This window comes from Falco rusticolus, chromosome 1, assembly GCF_015220075.1.
Source record: "Falco rusticolus isolate bFalRus1 chromosome 1, bFalRus1.pri, whole genome shotgun sequence".
Classification (NCBI taxonomy): domain Eukaryota; kingdom Metazoa; phylum Chordata; class Aves; order Falconiformes; family Falconidae; genus Falco; species Falco rusticolus.
The window spans coordinates 70,202,623-70,215,982 of NC_051187.1; the positions used below are offsets into that span (position 1 = coordinate 70,202,623).

Genomic DNA, 13,360 nt, shown 5'->3' on the forward strand with positions numbered 1-13,360 from the left:
CTCTATTGATATGGGCAGAAACTGTAAAATGTCCAAGAAATCAATGACTTCACTATTCAGATAAAGAAATGCTTGGCAGTGACCCCAGTTTTATCTCCTCTTTTCTAAGTGTTAAGAGGCTTTTTAACTATGTAATATATAGTTGGGCATTAAAGATTTCCCCAGTTTTTTCCATATAAGCTTGGCTGTCTTCAAGGATTTGATACCAGGTCTAAATCAGGTCAAAATCAGCTGAATAATGAAATCTGCTGGGGAAAGGATGTAGCCTATAATTTAGCTATATAGCCTGTAATGTTGGTGGAACCTATAGTTTACCAAAAAAACCCAAACCCCAGAAAGGTTAGATAATGTCTTCCACAAGAAAAGTCCTGACTTCCTTTATCTTTCCCTTTAGTCTAGTGGTAAAGTAGGAATGGGAAGAGTGATGAAAAACTCTTCTGGTTCTCTATGTGTTTTGATAAATAAAAAATGATCAAGCTATACTTGAATATCCATAGCTTTGGATAAAACTGCCTTTGAGGTATGACCAGAATGTCTGCTTCACCAAAAATCCTTAGGAGGATACATAAGCATAGGGGCAGTGAAAAAAAAATAATATATATTTAAGATATTCAAGTGCTTTCTGAGCATATGGAGCCAGGCAAAAATAGTCCCCTTCTTACAATAGTCCACGATGGCTGAGACTTCCTCAGAGAAATCTTGGAAAAATTGGTGGTAAAAGCTGGAGAAGCTGGGAAAACGCTGAATTCAGCAAACATTTTTAGGGACTGTCAATCCAGCCTGTGACCACTAAATCCTCTGTGTCATCAAGTTCTTTTAGAGGTGTGATACAACCTAGAAATTCTTTGAAGTGATCAAAGACCATTTGAAGGCATATTTTTAAAATCAACATACATCTGCTGGTGACAGAGAAGCACCCTGGGAGTTTCTGTGTGTGTCTATGCTACAAACACATTGCAAAAGAGTCTAGAATATCTCTTAAGATGCAATTCAAAAAATGCTGAAATTAGCCAGGGCAATGTATGTATCAGAAGGTATAAAAGAAGTACTCGGAGGTGATATATCTGGCTTACAGGACTGTTTACTGTTATTTTGAACTATTTTAAATTTCTTTCAAGCCTAGTTTTGTAAAAGTTTCAGCAATATACAGATGACACAGGTTTTCAGATATCAAGAACAATGATCTCTGGTTTTGGTATTAATCTGAGTTCTTGATGGTCATTGCTGGATCTAAGGGACATATTGATCACTGATAAATTTGAAAAGTGTTAGAACTAATTTTCTAGGTTTAGAGAAAGTGGTTTCTCATTTAGTTTTAGCCCTTGTAGGGACAAAATGCACCCACATGGCACCTGGATCCTACACCAATACAATCTGCTCCAGGGAGGGTATGACAGAAGCGGGGGACTATATCTACCTTTTCTTAGAAAAAATGAGATAAGCATCTTCTCAGAAGCCATGACCACTTCTTGCCTTGTGCTCTGGCATGGCATATCCACAAATCTTTCAGCCTGATCTTACCCTTACCAAAGTACCTGTACTGAAGAGGCAAAAGGTGTCTATAATATTATTCTGTGTTCTAAAGAACCTGGGAATCATTCAAAGGCCAGTTCAGTTCCTAAAATTGCTGAAAGGGGGATAACTGAGTGAGTTTCTTTGATTTCTACCTGTAGCAGAATTACTGGTCCTATGACATCCATGTTCCTCATGACTCCAGGCATGGATTTGAGAGGGGGTTGAGTGATAACATTTCTCAGGACATTCATATGGGGAGATTGTTACTGGTGAATACCACTTGACTTTTTCCATTTCAGATCGCACAGGTGTCTACACATATGCAGAAGGTGAAAAAAACAGTCTAAACCCAAGGGTGTCCTCGGCCCTGCCAGGGTGTTGTTGGCTTTCTTCCACAGCAGCTGCTGGAAGTGGTGGTGCTGTAGAGCCACAGTTTGCTCTATGTCTGTGACTCGTCAGCAGGGATCAATTACCATCTTTTGCCCTTGCTTTAGTTTTGTGAGTTTGACTTCTGTCAGCAATTTTTTTCTGAGGTATCCCTAGATCAGATAACCTCACTTTGAAATATTCTTCTTCAATGTTCTGCAACAACGGACTACTTTTTCTTGCAAAGGACAGAAAAACTAGAGACTCTCCTTACTGGAGGCTAGTTCTAAGTATCTCCTTGGCATAGTCCATGCTATAGGAGAAGACTGGCCCAGGAAAACAAAATTGCATCACTTTACAGAAGATCAAAAGTGGCTGATTAAGCCAAGCAAAGTTATCTGATATGGTGAAATTAGATCCCTGAAGAGCTGCTGATCCATCCTTCCATTGTTCCTGATCAGATTGCTAAGGGAGCCAGGGCAGCGAACCTACTGGTGTGCTGGTTTTCACCCGTACGTGGAGTTAACCAGGCTGCTCTCAGGGCCTCATCACAAGAGCTGAAGTGACCTTGGCGTGACATCCTACCGCCTGCATTGTTCAGGCTTGCAAACACTGCATGGAGTGCGTGTGCCATCCGTGGGCAGCCTGCCCGCCCTGTGGGGTTTCGGCAGAGCATTTGTCGTTCCGGTAAGGCAGCCAGATCGGGATCCTGTAAGGCAGTCAGGAGGTGAAGATCCTGTCAAAATCGCAGGAAGCAGACTAGTAATCTGCAGAGGCCTAAATAGGGCTTTTAAAATTGGAAGCAGAACTGACTGCCTAGACAGAGTTTTTTGAAAGATAAACAGCATCAGCAAGCTAAATGGATTTCAAGGACAGCTTTAATTGTTTTTCAAAAGAATCAGCAAAAGGCACCCTAGCCAGAACAAGCTCTGAAGTACAATCAGGAAGATTTCAAGTGTACAGTAGTTTTGAAGATAATCAGGCAGTTCAGTGCTTGGAGATACCGTAGCAAGTAATGAATAAAGCCTTTTAATGTCAGCATTGACAGTACTGTAGTCTTGGAGTCAATTACAATACCTGCTCTAGGTGCTCCTGCAGGATGAACTTTGCCATCCTCATTAAAATTGACATGCACGCAGATTCCCGAACCTCAGTAATTGTCCCCGCAGCACACTTGGTGAGAAGAACAAGTTGTTTATTGCCAATACCTGTTGTGTGGAGCCCCCCTTCTCTTCCTTTCCGCCCCCCTCCCCCTCTCCACCCAACCATCCCAATAGCCTGTGACAGACCAGCAACGTTTCTGAGTGGATTTTACTGTAATCGTTGCAGAATCCCATGGACCTTGCATAACGGAAATTATTTGGGTCACCAAATCTTATTTCCTAATTATAGGATTGAAAAGGGGAAAAAAAGAAGGTACAATGTGAAACCATTCCCTTATCCTGGCATTTCTGCTTTGAGAAACCCTGCATAACCCAGTGCTTCTCTCCGCTTTGGGTGAGCTCTGCTGTAACCTGCAGCCGGAGCGCTCCCCTCGCTCTGCCCCCGGCCCCTCGCACCGGAGCCGACGGACCCTCGGCTCCCGGATGCTCTTCGCTGGGGCATTAATCCCCCCCGCCTCGGGGAGCAGAGACGGTCCGGACGAACAAAGATTCCGCCGCCGCGACCGGCACCCCCAGCCGCTCTCCCCGCGGAGGCGCCCCCCGGCAGGCAGCGGGCGGGTTTGACGCCCCGGCGGCCGCCCGGGGGGGGCTGCGGCGGCCGCCCTGAGCCTCGGGGCGGCCGGGAGGGGAGAGCGGGGCGGAGCGCGGGGCCGCGGGCGGGGCGGGGCGGCGGTGGGAGGGGGGGAGCGGCGGGGACCGGCGCCTGTTGCCCCGAGAGAGTTAACGGTGCGGGGAAAGTCGCCTCTCCTCCGCCCGTGCCGGGCGCCTGGCAACCGGGGCGCCGCGCATGTAGGGCCGCCGGGGGCTGCCGCCGCCGCCGCCCCCCCGCCGGGCCCCGCGACCCCCTCCCCGCCCCGGACAAGGCGTCTAAGGTGCCCAGGCGTGAAGTATGGCATGCAAAGATGGTTTCTGCCAAGGAGCCAGCCATCGCCATGTCCTCGGGTCTCTCCATCGCCCTCCTGCACTGCCTGTGCCTGGCGACGTGGTGAGTACCCCCGGCGGCGGCGGGGGGCCCGGGGCGGCCGGTCCCGCCGGTCCCGGTGCCGCTGCCCCCGCGGGTTCCCGGAGGCTCCGCTCACCCGTTCCCTCTTTGCCTCGTAGTCTCACCGGGCCGCCAGGGCAGAGCAAAAAAGAGGAGAAATTGTGGCCGGAGAATTTCACCAGCATCCTGAACAGCCTCCTGGATGGCTATGACAACCGGCTGCGACCGGGATTCGGGGGTACGGTAGCGGCGCGGTGCTGGCCGGGGGTGTGTGGGCACGCCGGGCAGGGCGGGGGGCGCAGCGCTCGCCGCTCGTACCCAGCGAAAACGTGTGTCCCCCAGCGTCGCATCCTCGCCCGGGGATCCGAGCCCTCGGGGAGGGAAGGGCCGGCAGCGAGCAGCGCCTGGCCCCGGGAGCTCGGGGGGCGCAGGGCAGCCCCGGCCGTGGGGACCCGCTGGGGCGGTCCCGGGCTCAGCCCCCGCTCCGCGGCTCTGTCCGCACCCGGCATCGGGCCGCGGCTCTTGCGCTGGGGAAAAGTGGGGAAAAAACACAACAGAAAAAAAAGCCCTGAAGCCGCTGTGCATTGGTTTGGTGAGGATGGAGGGATCTGTCTAACCTGCAGATTCTTCTGGTTCTTGGCAGTTTTTGACCCCGAAATGCCACGAATCGGGTCCTAATAGAAACAAGTGTACTTCTGCCAGCTGGAGAGGTCAGGGCTTTGGTGGTTCTGTGCCACTAGTTAGAGAAAAGCAGAGCTCAGGTGCCTGAGCACACCAGTTCTTTGCCACAGCTGCTCGAATTCCGGGTTTGATTATTAGAAGTGGTAGGCTTAATTGCTTTGCAGGAATTAGAAGTGCAGGAGTCTCCCGTTTGCCTTCACCTGTGCTCTGCCTGTGGAGCGTTTGTGCCCTGTTCTTGCCTCAGGCTGTTAAGATGCAGTTTTGTGCCGCCGAAGAAGCAGCCAGACTTGCTGCTCTTCGTTGGTTTTAATGTTACTGTGTAGGGACTTGGAATCACAAATCATTAGGATCCAGACAAAATAAAAGTTTATTTTGTAATCTGGAATGAAGATACTAAAAATGCAGATTTGGAAGTAAAAAAATAAATAAATTAAAAAGAAATGCTGCAGCCCTTATGATGCACAAAGCTATAATGAGCATTTTCTGGGCTGCTTCCTATAAGGATTGAATGAGATCCTTGCGTAGGTTTATGTTGCAAAATACTTTCTTCCTCCTCTGAAAGTACTTTCCCCATACACGTGATCCATCTACACTGACATGTATGCCAACACATTCCCCACATGCCACATACAGTGCTCACATGCATGGTCATGATTGTTAAAGGACAACACCTGGCATCATTGATCACTCCTTTATTAATTTGAGTGTGTGGAATAAATTAGGCCTTCTGTAAGTTAGCTTACGCATTAAGTGAGAAGGAAGCTAAATTTATTAGCACCCAGAGGAATCATTTGGAACGGGTAGCCTTTTGCAATTTAGTCTCTGCAGAGAGGTTACAGACACTTCTGCACGCGTACAAGAGATGTGCTATGTTTGGCATCATTTTAGGTTGAATGCCAACTAATTAGTCATCTAGCAAAGATGCTTTATGAGCATTATCAGATTTCCCAAATTAAACAAGTACTAAATATGTAATATGACATACATTTTATGTTGATTTTTATTTTAGTACTGTTGTCCTTTGCAGGACATTTTGCAAGAGTAGGTCTTTTTCCCCAGTAAGTGTGGCAGACTTTCAGCAAAATACTGTCAAGGAGAAAAAGCTCATTGTATCTCCTTGAACTTTCATTATGACAACAGTGAAGTAAATGATAGAGGGAGGAAAAAAACCTCTCAGATCTCAGCCCGAGGAAAACACTTCTGCGTGAATATTTCACCAAATGGGTATTACGTTGCTTCTTGCTTCTTCCTTATAACATCTGATCCACTCACCTTTGGGTTTTGAACTTCTGGGTGAAACATGGGGAAAAATACTTTTATTTTTGAAAACGATGCTTGCCTCCCTAGCTCCTTAAAGCAAAAGTTATCCTCACGTGATTTGACAAGGACAACTTTTTTTAAAAAAAACCAAACCAAACCAAAATCAGCCAAGGAAAGAAATTTCTGCAGTTGGTTGCATCTGACTTTTTGACATGACTCGGAGTAATAACTCTAGATTAGTTAGTAAAATATACACTATCCAGATCAATTTTTTCCTGGTATTTGGGGGCATTTTGCTGATAAATCCTTGATAAATGGGTCTTGCATCTTAAAAGTGGGTCACTCGCTTGGTGACAGCATAGCAAACAAGATATCGGAGGGGATGGGAATATTTAGAGATGGAAAGTAGAGTGTGTTTTGGTAATATGAAAACTGCATCACTTCCTGATGAACAGCAGAATATTTTTGTTTTAGTCTTGAAGCTGATTCACCATCTAGTTTTCACGTGGCTCAAAATGAAACGAAGGTTTTATTTTAAGAACAAAAGGCCGCACAGAGGTCTAACTGATGCTGATTTTAAACTTCAAATTAATGAAAACATTTCTAATTCTCGTGCAAATGATGTTTAAAATCAGACTTGAGGAGGTAGCCAAATTCTGAATTTTGCTGGCATCTTCCAGAGTTGCCACAAATAGCAATTCATGAAGATTTTCCACATGCAGAGCAAAGTAGAAAACATCAGATTTTGGAGAATTCCTAAAACTGGATCCAAATTCTCCACGCTATCATTAGCACAATTTTTTGGTGGCTATGGAGGAGAAGTTAAGCTCTCTAAACATGCTTACAAATGTGGAAGTAGTCCCCTGGGAGAGTTTTGAACCTCAGCGGAGTATATGGAAGCTTGTCTTGGTACTCCTTACACAGAAGCATGGCGTATGTTGAAGATTAAGAGAAGAATTAATTTCCCTGTGTCATTGGATTGACACCTTGGATTACAAACTGGCTTTATTAAATGGATTTGAAACCCTAAAAATTTGCTGTCACTTACTGAGCACTGTGAGGTTTGGTAATGTCAAAGGGTTTATGAAAAATGTTATTAAAGACCATTTAAGTGAAAGTTCCCATTAAGTTGGGGGAGGAATCTAAAGAATCAAGAGAGAGGCAAAGAGATTTCACCTAGAAATTTAATGAAGCAAAGCAGAATGGGCAGTTTTGTGTAGGAAAGAAAAAAAGAACCAAGTGCTGTCAGGAGGACTTTAAAATGCATGAGTTTTGAATTTCAGTAGAGGGAAGGTATTTGGGGACTAATGAATAAAGTAATGCTGTATGATGTTTGAAAATAGTGTGGTGGAAAGGAAGTCAGTTCCATTCCCTACAGTTTATGCTTCATTATATCGTTATCCTGGCTTTTAGAAGGCAGTTTGTGATGCACGTGGGTTTCTTGGTCAAAACCACTCTATAAGAACAGGGTGTTTACAGAAGCCACTTGTAGCATGTTTAATTAAAAGCATTATCTGCTGGAAAACTTCAAGAGTGTTGCCACAGTGCTATTTTGATTCAGCTGTAAAACACTGAAGCAAAAGCATTTCCATTTATACCCTGATTCTAGTTTTCATCTGCTTTTAAAAATTTTATGTATAGCACAAAGGAAAACTATGAAAGTTGCAAAAGCTGGATTTTCTCTGAAAATCCCCTTGGTTCTTTCTGTTATCTTTCTGCTGGTGATTAGTTTCAAAGCAACGGCAGAAGTCTAGAGACTTTTTAAAAGGAGCGTTATTTACTTGAAGTAAAAGGCTTGGGCCTGATTTGCTCTTTTAAACACTTGCATGGTTTCAGACTTCAGCTGAGCAACTCTTCACATAAATAAGGGCCTGCAAGATCTGATTTAAAGCTGTATTGAATTGTAACTTTAAAAAAATGTCATGATGTCTTTGAAACTTTCATGATGCAGTAACTCATCACACTTAAACCTGCACTTAGGGAAGTCAGAAGGAATGAAAGGACTGAAGCTGGTGAGGACAGCATCACTGTGTACTGCCCTGTATCTGCTAATTTTAGTGAGTTGTGCCTTTTAGAGAACATACCATCTCCAGTGCCTTGCTTTTAATTGCCAATTGTATGGCCGGACCAAAGAAAGGAGGTGGTGTGTGAATTGCCTCCTGCCCAAGGCTCAAGGCCTGACGGCAAAGCCCGCTGACGTCAGCTCTGAGCAAGCTGACAGTATCGCCCACAGCGTGTTACTGGCTCGTGGTGGTGCGGGTGCCCATCATTTGGTGAGAGCTGGAGTGCTCTCTCCTCCTGGGTTCTGTTTATTTGTGTGAGGCAGAGTTTGGCATGAGCTGCAAGTCTCGCCATCAGCTAGTGAGATGGCAATGGCTCTGTGGCGTTCTGTTTGGAAATTGCCAGGTGTACTGTCTCGTGAGTAGAAGGAATAGGACTGTGTTTATTCACTTTTCTTTTTCTTCGTCTTTTCATACTCTTTCTCATGAGTGCAGCTGAGTATTAGGTGGAATTACATGTGCTGGCCATCGTCTCCCCTAAGAAGGGTAGGAGCGGGCTTCTCTGCCCCTTCTAGGCTGTGGAATGTTCAGCTGATGAACAGTGTTTCTGAAGAGTTTCATTTCCTGTCAGTGCAGGAGGAGTGACTTTAGTCAGACGATAAACAGAATAAATTTGAAGAGCAAAGACAATTTTCTGTTTTTAGAGAGCAGAAAAATATCTACATGATTATCTGCTCTTATTAGGAAGTCATGTGTACCTTCAAGGTTCCCTTGCTCAGCATAATAGATACTGTAATTTATTTCTGTTTTTCAGATTGCAGATGGACTTGAAGCGAGCACTGTAAAGTGAAGCTGATAAGTTTTTTCAGACAGTTGTCCAGCCTTCCTCAGCTGGTGAGAGTAGATTACTCAAAGGCTTAACAGGATATGGTGTTAGATACCTGTAGTTGACTGGTTTGAATTTGGCCCAGGTTAGTAATGCTTGAAGTCATTACCATCTGTTCATTATTCTGTGACCTGTACAAAATTAGCTGATATTCTTAGTCCAGTTCTTAGTAGACAGGTGTCCACATCATGAAAACTGGCACCAGTATCAAGCTAGTTGGCTGTCTCAGCAGTAATTGTCTGCTGATGAACAGGCAAGGAAACAGTAATCTCCTTGTTTGTGGAGGTATGTTTTTTCCTTTTCAGGATTCACACATGCTGATCAACGAACATACGTAAAGACAAATCTCCTGTGTGCTGCTGCATTTTTTGTATTTCTCTTTTGGTAGAGAATATAGTCCACGTGTTGGAATTCCACATAAATTTTTTACAAATGCCCTACCTAGTTGTTCTGACTTCCTAACAGAAATCTGGCATATAGCAAGTGTTCTTTCTGGTAGAATGAAACAAGAGAATACACTTCATATGATGCCTTTTTTTCCTTCGCTTAAAAGATACCTTTAAAAACCCTATTCAGGCAGCAAGAATTTGGAAAGAGAAAGCACTAAATCTTTCACATGTAGTTATATTAAAAAAAATATAAATCTGTAGCAATTACTTTTTTTTTTCTTCTTTTTAGACATAGCTGTAGGAACTGATGCCATATAATTTCATGGAGCTTATGTATCCTGGGACTGATCTCATAATAGCAGCAATAACTGCACTTAGCATTTAAATTGTACTTTGTATGTTGAAACCTTTCTACAGACTTGTTTGCTGAAGTTCCCGGTTGGTTGCGTGACTCCTGATGGGAAAATTTGCAATATACAGAAAGCCTGTACAGGATTTGACTGTTTACATACAGTGGAGATCTCTGCAGTGACAGTTGCCTATGGAGACGCGGTGATAATGGAGCCCAAAGTCTTTCACTGGGAGCTGTGCTGCAGTTCAACCCATATGTTGGCATAAAATGCATGGGAGAGCTGTCTTAGGTTCCTCTTCACAGGGTTAGGGCCTGGCATCGCTTCTTCAGCCCACATGTAACATCTCTAACACCAAACTATTCTGGCTTTTTGCAGGGGTTGCTTTTCATCCTGCCTGAGCTTCTTTAGAGTATATTATCTTGCAAGCAGTGATTCAGACTTAGCTGTTCCCACTGCAGTGTGTAGGACTCTCCTCCTATTTCATTGACATAAAAATACACACCAGTATGTTATAAATAGTTCTTCAGCATTCCTGAAGATTTATGGTGGATAGATGCTTTCTGAACATCCATTGAGGGATAAGCCCAAATGGTCATATTTAAAGTTAATTGGCCTGCTTACAACTCGATGCATTTTATTGCCAGTAATAGAGTGTTAAGGATTCTAATAGGATCTTCTGCTTGCAGAGCCTGAGTTGATTAAGTGGTGCTACATGTTCATTTCAGAGGGCTCCTTAAATCACCAGTAAAAGTGGGCTAGGTGACTACAGATCACCTCCTCGTTGACAGGAATTCCCACGATTAATAATAGTTAAAAAAAAAAAAGCAGCATGACTCACTGTTTGCACCCCTGCTATTGTTGCCAGCTGGAGTTATCTTTTCTTCTAGGACGAGAACAAGGGATAGGTTTTGGTGTCACCATAGATACTCCTGGGTTGGCATTAATACCGGGATGTGCTAGAAAATCCAAGATTTGCTCTTAACAGTTGTGAACTGACAGTGTAGGTGGAAGATGTGGAGCACGACAGGGCTGCAATTGGAGAAAAAGCATTTGGGAGATAATCAGCTTCACTGTCCCTTGCTGCTGTCTTCAATCCTACCAAATATTTTAGTGTTTGACCAGGGTTTTGGATGCAGAGCAAGGATTTGCACATCAGTACTAGCTGGGTAACTGTTACGATGCCTGAAATGTTTCTAGATCCTCATTCACCTGCCATTTACTAGTGGCCTAAAATGTGATTTTAACATGTGTTTTGTCAATGTACTGATACTATGTTGGGCAAGCAACCAAAAGTAAACTTTAAGCCTTATTTTGTGGCCTCATTATTATCTGGGAGTTTTTACTTCCTTTTTTCTCATGGGTCCTACTAATAAATAAAGGCTGAGAGCAAAACAGCAGTTGCTGGAGAGTGAACTCAAGCTCGTTTTAGCCCTGTGCTGCTGCTATAGGATTTCTCATAGCATTAAATCATAGGCTTCCTGGTTTGGAGATTAGCTTTTTGATCTCAGCTTTCCTCTTCTTTCTGAGAAGCTCAAAAAAAACCCCCAAACCCAACAAACTTGCAAAAAGCCTCTGACACTTATTGCCCATGCTTCTGTAATCATTTAATAAAACAAAAGGGTTCGATGCCTGAGGAGAAGCAGCTCATGCCTGTGGGGAAGAATCTGTCCCTTTGCTCAATGTGTAATGATTATAAAATTACAGTGTTCTGTGAGCTAAAGAAAAGAAGATATCGCCAGAGGAAAACAGTTGAAGGTTTAGGTTTTTTTTTTTGTTGTTTTGTTTTTGTTTTTTTTTTTTAAGGTATATTCCTATTTAATTTCTTAGAACTTAACAAATAAAGCAGTTCCTGAAAGGGATTTGGGAACCTGAGTGCAATATTCGCTATTCTGTTACTACTGAGGAACAGAGACTAATACCTGCATTTTCTTATTAGAGGTATATGGGGAAAATGATGTTTTCATTTCTATGAAACTTTGATTCCAGAAATATTTCAAGTTCAGGTGAAATAAATATTTATATATTTAAACCAACACTAGATCAGTTTTGGTCTTGTGATTATGGGAGGTCAGATATGATTGTATCTCTTCTATTTCCATGTACAAATATGATTGGGTTTTTCTCTCTTGTTTTCTAACGCTGCAGATGAATGTCTTCACTTCCAGTGTCTTGACAGCTCTAGTATGAGTTTTTCCAATCTCTTGGAGCATTTCTGTTCTCCAGAAATGATTATTTTCAGGAAATGCCATTTGCTGTGTTGTCAGTAAAACGAGTGGTCTAACCACTCATGGGTTTCCCTGACCTAATGAACACTTTGCTATTTGTTGAAAGGGGAGCAGCTTCCATTTGACATATTTAGAGAAAAACCCATTGCAAAATAAACATCATGGTATGAAAGTATGTTATCTGGAACTTGGGATTTTCTTCTTAAAACCTCTTCAAGACAGACGTGCCAAACTATCCAACTTTCCAGGGACTGCTGAGCTACCAACTGTTCTAGGGTGAATTTTCTTTAGATTTTATCTCAAAAAAATGTCCTTCTGTGAAACTGTTAACTTCCAGCAAAGTCGGTTTTTTGACATTTAGCCGAAAAATTCTTAGCTGTTCTTCTCTACATAACTTGCAAACTGTTTAGTGAAATAATTTTACATGGTTTTATTTTACTTTTTGTTCACAGTTTGACACTTGTTCTAGATGCAAGAAATATAGGTTCCCTGTTTTCCAGTTACTTACTTCTTTTTCTCCTTTTAACATTTGATTCAAAGTGACATCTGTGAACAGCGAATTTTTTTTTAATTTTATTTTTTCTTTCCAAGAGGGACATATTCTGCTGCTAACAATCTTAAGTTATTCCTCCTTTAATTTTTAGATTGCAAATACTGTGATAAAGCCTGAATTAATGGACTCGAGCCACTTACCCTCTATAAATTTGAGTTGTACGGATTTAGAATCTTTCGTTGTGAATTTGTAGATCGTACATTTTTTGCAAACAGATACAGTTTGGTGAGACCATCAGTAGATATTTTTTTAACTTATTTTTAAAAAAATGTATGATGTGAGTTAATTACCTGAATAAAATTGTTAGCTAATGCTTTGAGCACAGAATCTTCGTAGTAACTGGTAATGATTAGCAGCTTTCTACCCTTTTACACTGGCAACAGACCTAAATCCCAGTGAAATTAGTTAGTGCATGTGTTCTTTACTTAAGGGGAACTGTAGGATGTGCTGTAGAGTGAATGCCCGTCTGAGATTTCAAGGTGTTTTGTCCTGTGGTAAAGGACATACATGAAAATGAAGCTGCTTTCTGGGGTGGTTGCTGTGCCATACCCAGCTGTGAGAGCGCAAGACCTCTGCTCAGTGTACTGTTTTTAAGTGTCCTACATATCGCCAGTTCTTTCGAGACAGGCTTTGTAGTAGCACATACACCTAGGTTCAGACCCTAAAAAATGTTCAAATATCCAACTTTGACTTTTTGGTTATTAGTATTAAAGCACTTAGGTACATCTCAGGATGCGGGTGCAGTTCTTGATCCTGCAGTACTAAATTGCCCAGTGCATGGCATGCTGATATCTGTAGTCCAGTTATTACCAGTAGGACTGAATGTTAGTAATAAATGCCTTGAGGAATGTGGATTTCCTGAATTTGGTGCTTGTTGTTAATTAGCATGGTGTTTTCAGTGAGCCTTTTAATTTTTTGACATCTGTTTTCTTATCCGTTGAGTCAACATTGGTTTTCTGAATGGGGATTTACATGGAAATGCTGCTT

General features: G+C 42.9%; 1 protein-coding gene across 2 annotated transcripts in view; it reads left to right on the top strand.

Annotated features, from left to right (window-relative positions):
- The first annotated feature begins 3,759 nt into the window (after positions 1-3,759).
- GABRA4 (gamma-aminobutyric acid type A receptor subunit alpha4) overlaps positions 3,760-13,360 on the top strand; it is a 45,563-nt gene continuing 35,962 nt past the window's right edge. For both annotated transcript variants that reach the window (XM_037383892.1, XM_037383902.1), the window contains exons 1-2: positions 3,760-4,029; positions 4,146-4,264. In XM_037383892.1, coding sequence (XP_037239789.1) covers positions 3,947-4,029; positions 4,146-4,264 — 202 coding nt within the window. In that variant the 5' untranslated portion in view covers positions 3,760-3,946. The remainder of the gene's footprint in view (positions 4,030-4,145; positions 4,265-13,360) is intronic.